General features: G+C 35.6%; 1 protein-coding gene across 1 annotated transcript; it reads right to left on the bottom strand.

Annotated features, from left to right (window-relative positions):
• Nucleotides 1-1,113: 1,113 nt before the first annotated feature.
• LOC117920614 (probable metal-nicotianamine transporter YSL7) lies at nt 1,114-5,363 on the bottom strand. The gene is made up of 6 exons (XM_034838244.1): nt 4,834-5,363; nt 3,420-3,583; nt 3,217-3,314; nt 2,985-3,119; nt 2,498-2,687; nt 1,114-2,366 (listed from the first exon to the last, which is right to left on the bottom strand). Exons 1-6 carry the CDS (start codon nt 5,291-5,293, stop codon nt 1,269-1,271), a joined length of 2,145 nt encoding a protein of 714 aa, XP_034694135.1. The 5' UTR covers nt 5,294-5,363; the 3' UTR covers nt 1,114-1,268.
• Nucleotides 5,364-6,096: the final 733 nt, after the last annotated feature.

Raw genomic sequence — 6,096 nt, 5'->3', positions numbered from 1 at the left:
TTTGCATCTTAGTTTTTGTGATGGGCAAAGCGGATATGATCAGCAATGGAAAATGATGAAGCAAATTGTTAAAATTGTGTTTATTGATGTGGGAATGGAAAGAAGGGAATTAATATATAGTGATTAATAATATTAAATATTAGGTTATTTATTTATTTAATATTTTATTTTTATTAAGTGTTAAAGTTATTTTTTTATATGTTAAAAAATCAATATTTTAATATATTAAGAGAAATAATTTTTATATTAGTTTTTATTTCATCAAAAAATAATTTAACATATTTTTAAAAAATTTAAAATAATAAAATTATTATAATAAGTAAGCAAAAATTAATTATTATATTTTTATTTATTTTTATTTTTAAAATAAAATATTTAAGATTAATAATTTTAAAAGTAATATTTGAAAATTATATATTTTCAAATATCACATGACATAATGTTGGATGTTCCCCTTTCCATCAAATCCTTTCTATCTGTTGTGTCTCTACTCTCTTCTCTGCTTCGTTTGTGTCGCATTAGAAAAAGAAAAAAAAAACATTTTTTCTTGCATTTTGGGTACTTGTATGGATTGATGTATTGAACTCTTTCACATACAAAATACCCACCATCCAACCTTCTAGTGTGAACCAAGAACCCAGTAGAGTGTTTGATTCTGAGTCCAAGTTGGGAGTTGATTCAAGGTTTCACTTCTTGAATTCTGATGGGTACACTTCGTTTTTGTGACTCTGTCTAATTACTTGTACTTTGATCGGTTTGGGGGTTTGGTGAGAAGGGCCCCAAGGTAATGGCGTCATTGAGTTGGGAGTAGTCGAGGCGTGTGGAGGGTGAGGAGGATTTTCGGTTAGTTCAATAGGGCTGTTGGGTTTCATGGTGAGAAAATCCCAATTGGGTTCGCTTTTCTGAGGATAATACTGGGTTGAGAGTAGATGGGAATGGTGTTTGGGAGGATGCATGAGGGATTGGTTTTGAATGTTGTGGAGGTTGATAACAAGTAAGCAAGCAAGAAAAGGGTAAGGATTGAAGGTTGAAATCGCGTTTTGGTGGAGTTTAAAACAGTCGCTTTTTCCACTCAAAACATTTAAGAATAAGTTAAAAAAATAAAAACAAACATTTAAAATCTATAAACAAACTCCTTCAACAATAAATTAAAAAAAAAACAAACACCCACTGGAGTCTTTCTTCTTTACATATTGATAAGTGGACTATTGAAGTTATTTATAAAAGGGAGAAAGGAAACACTAGAGTTCAGTGACTGAATACAGGGACTAAGGACTTAAGAATTTATCCACCATGGAGTTTGTTCCCCTTGACAGAAACTTCATGCAGATGGGTGGTTGCACCCCAGCCAAAGCTAGGATGGAACTGGGCAAAGTCCATATTCCATCGCCACATATCAAACCAGAAGCAACAGCTGGTCCAAAAGCGTCTGCCTTGGCCTTGTTCAGCTTGCCCCAGATAAAGAGGATCAAGCTTCCAACGCACATGTCAATGGCAAAGTAGGAGCCGAGATAAAATGGTATAGCCATGGCCATTGGAAGGGGGATGTACTTTGCCCACTTCTTTGCAATAGTATCCCTGATGAGGTTGATGATGATGGCGCCGAAGAAGAAGACATAGCAAAGGGTGAGGCAGTGATCGGGCAAAGCCCCAAAGCCTTCAACACCCAGGATTGACATGCTTCTGTAGACAGCAGCATAAGGTGCAGGGTACTGTGACTCCGGTGAGCCTAGATCTTTGAAAGCCTTGTAGAAGAGCCAAAAGACACATGGGGAGATGAGGCAGCCCATCGCAGTTCCAATTATTTGGCTGAAAAACATGGATCTGGGGGAAGATCTAGTCATGTACCCAGTTTTGAAGTCCTGCATTAGGTCAGAAGCTGTTGATACAATATTCATCATAACCCCACATGCGGCAAGACCTGCAAGGACACCTCCATGAGATTCTCCGGCCCATGCTCCAATGGCGAAAATGGCAAGCTTTCCATAAGTTGAGGCAAGTGACCAGTCAGTCAGCCCAGCCCCATATGCATTACAGAAGGCTAGAGCTGGAGCGACTATGTATATGACCAGGACATAGTACCATTTCATCTGATGGAAAATTTTAGGAATTACTCCCATGGAAACGGCAGCAATTGCAACATAGCCAGCCAATGATACCCACATTGGTATTCCGTCCTTGAGGAAGAGTTTGGTCCGGACCTCGTCATCATAAGAGTTGGATACTTTCTGAGGAGAGTCTCGTTCAGTAACAGGTATAACTTCCTTCTTTTTATACTGTTTGATGAAGCCCTGAATCGTTCGGCCAAGAACCTTGATAAAGTTGTAGAGGCCATCACCAAGGATCATTGCAATAGAGATGAAGACCTGCATTACAATTATTAAGCAACTATGATAAGTTACCTCAGCTACTAGATTATTTCTGTTTTGAAGACTTCCTCTTAGCAGTAGGATAGGGAATATAAATGGGGTTTTGAGATATCTTAAGAAGACAATACCCGGTAACCTTGGAGGCCATGGAGACTGCTTTCACTAAGCTCGGATGAGTACCAATCCCCCTTCCTGTTTTTTATGAGAGGCCACATTAGGCCCCATGACAGAATTGCTCCAACTAATACAGATATGTTGATTAAGTAAGGACAGATCATCCCTACGCCAACATATGTAGCTGAGAAGTCGAAGTAAAACCTGTTTTCATTGCAAAGCAAATCATTAGATGTTAATAATACATTATGCTTAGAGGTAGAAGAAACAAATATTACGCTGATTGCTGTTACAGTATTATAGCAACGCCTGCAACTACTTCAGTACTGAATGTAGCTTAGAATTGTATGTATGATCATTACTATTCTATTAAAAACAGAAATCTTGGAAACATTCAGCTATCTAAAGCCTAGAATGGTTGTTTTGAGAACCCAATTTTCGTTGCTTCTCCTCTGCTTCTCTCCAGCAATCAAAATAGCATTATTGTCAAAGGCCAAGTACCTGTTGTCAAAGGCTTTCAGGCCAAATGTGGGGAAGTTCACAAATCCACATCCATCCCCAGCAGTAAAGAACCATTGGAAGAAACCCCACAGAAAGCTGAAGGAGAAAAACTTGCCCAAAGTTCTTACTTGTTTCCTAGAATCAACAAGGGGCAATGAAAAGGATTAGAGTTTCATGTTTGTAACCTTGACGCGTGTCCAGTAATAAAACACTGCAATAGAGAATGGCATACTTGGCTAGCTTGGCTCCTTGAGGAGTATGGAAGCTGTTGATAAGGTGAGCAGTTGCAGTGCCACTAGGGTATGTCAATTTGTAGTCTATAATCATGATCTGGAAACCCAAAATTCAATTACTAACTCAAAATCTTACGAGCAAATGCAATACAGAAAAATTAGTAATGAACATATAATTTTGTTTGGATTTTGGTGGATGTACCTTTCGTAGAGGCAAAACGGAGAAGAGACCAAGGAAACTAACGGCAAACAGAAACCCAATTATCCATGACAAGCTTGGATCCTTGGTATTCTGGGCAGCGTTGGTCTCTGATGACTGACCTGCCACAGTGGAGCTCATTCCAAAGAGGTAGCTCCCAAAGCCTCCTGTTTTCATTCAAATTATTATTTAACATAGTCAGCAAACAAACCGTAATCAAATGGTCTATTCAGCAGCGTTTTAAAAAAACTCCTCGGGGCTGGAGGCCAAGAAAAGAAAAAACTAAAAATTAAAATAAAAGAAGGCCCAGTTGATAATAGGAGCAGTCCAACTATCTCTAGATTTGGAGTATTGGTTTTGGGCAGGAGTCAGAATTCGATGAACTACCCTAAACTCCAGTATGGCTGATGAATATGGCTCGTATTAACAAATCAATTGATTTAAAGTTTAAGAGTGCGTTTAATAGTAATTTTAAAAAATATTTTTAATATTTATATATTTTAAGTATTAAAAATATTAAAAATATTTTATAAAATTACTGTCAAATACAATCTAAGGTTTTTGAATCATTAGATTCTTCCACAAAACTCACATTTTCTTTCTTTCGATAAAATTAGATTCTTCCATATAATTCAAATTTTCTTTCCCAAATATTTGAAAACAAGACTCGCAAATATCATATCTTTTTTGACCAAAAATAGATACTTTTTACCTAATTTTTTAAAATATCAGAAATATTTTTACAATATATTTTCTAAAAGTATAATTTGACCCCAAATAAAAAGTAAATTCCAGTCTTTACCCCCTAATTAAAAGAACTATAGATCACGTGCTGTATGCACCAGAGACGAACCATTCCAATTTCCCATTCAATTCACTATAATCAGCCGCACATCTGGTTGGATCCGATTGGTTCGGCGTAATTAAAAAGAAAAATTAAGGCTATGCTTGCTTTTCGGAAAGTTTGAACGCAAAGTGCAAGAAAAAAATGAGAGAAAAAGTAAAAGAAAATAATAATAATAATAAATAATATATTTAAAATATATAAAAATTAAATAATTTAAAAATATAATTTTTTTAATAATTTTAATTATATTTAAGTTTTTTATACAAAAAAAATATTTATTTTTTTATTTTTTTCTTTCTTTCTCATATTTTGTGGAACCAAAAAAATAGCCTAAAAATAAAAACAATTTAAAAATTAGGATAATAATAATAATTAAGGTGATAAATTAATTGTTTATTTTAAAAAATCACGTAAAAATATTGCAACTTTAAATTGGGATTCATATGCTTGGCCGTACTTTTATAATAAATAGGTATAACAATAAAACAGACTATTTAAATAATTTTTTGGAAAATTAATAGTCCCCCGTTTGGTTGGTGAGAAAAGAAAAACGTAAGAAAATTTTCATACCGCTGAAGGCGATGCCGGAGGTGGCGACGACACAAGTCTGAATGACGGTGTTCTCCTGCCTGGTGAAGGGCTGCTTCAACAACCCAGACTTCTCCATCAACTTGGTCCATGACTTCAGGAAGAAGAACCCCAACAGCCCAGCGGAAACATTCAGAGAGGGAATAATCCCAGTGGTCAAATTGAGCTTCATCACTATGAAAGTGAAGAGCACACCCAACACGAAGCTCACAACAAAAGCCCTAATAGTCAGCTGCTCCCTCCAGGAGGGCTCGACCTGCCCCTTAAATATCATCTCCACCGACGGCAACTTATCATCTGAATCACGACCACCACCACCACCATCGCCGTGATCTTTGTCCTCTACAGTCATAGTCCTGCTCGCCGGAGTTTCCTCGACGGAGAAGGTGCCGCTCTCGTGGCTATCGCCGTGAAAGCTTCTCTCACCGTTGCGGGTAACCATGGTTTGGAACGTAGAGTCTGGAGGATGATGATTAGAATATGGGTTTGTGTTTACAATTTATAATGGGTTGTGGATTCCACATTTAAGCTGTGACCTGTTTGGCTGTATGCTATTTTTCGGAGGTGTGAACTTTCAAAACGTTAGTTTGTTGGTTTCATCGCGTAACATCTATGGTTTCTAACTGGCAGGATTTGTTTGGAACTTACCGTGATAAGCAAGGAGTCCATGTACCGTATCATCCAAACAAGGACTTAGTTAACGATTTATTCGATTAAAAGCAATAAATAGCATATTTGGGAAGATACCTTCCTATTATTTAATATTTTTTTTCCAAAACTATCCTTGATCGTTTATCTATCTCAACTCACATTCCAGCAATTTCTTTTTAAAAAAATATATATATAAGGATAAAAATTTCTAACTCCAACTATATTTATAATTTTCAATAAATAAAAATTATTTTTTAAACACATAGAATCTCTTACCATTTCACACAGACGTTTCCTTAATTCTCCCTCGTCTTGTTACTACATTTTCCAAACCATTGACATAAATTTTAATTTCAAGGACCTAATTTTATATTTTTAAATGAGGGAATAATAGTTAAAAATGGCATTTTTAGGAAAAATATTCGCCAACATGGGAAGTCGAAGGTGTTCTTTCTAACAATTTAGAAAGGAAAATTGTATGATGCTTCTTTAATCCAATATGGAAGTTCTATAATTGAGCCTTTTTAAGTTTAATTTAAATTATTAAATAAATATTAAAAAATTAAGTCATATATGCATCAAAAAATAAAAAAT

The sequence above is a fragment of the Vitis riparia genome, chromosome 1 (assembly GCF_004353265.1).
Source record: "Vitis riparia cultivar Riparia Gloire de Montpellier isolate 1030 chromosome 1, EGFV_Vit.rip_1.0, whole genome shotgun sequence".
In the NCBI taxonomy this organism is placed as follows: Eukaryota; Viridiplantae; Streptophyta; class Magnoliopsida; order Vitales; family Vitaceae; genus Vitis; species Vitis riparia.
Note: the sequence above shows the minus strand (reverse complement) of the source record. Positions and strands in the feature narration are given on the sequence as shown.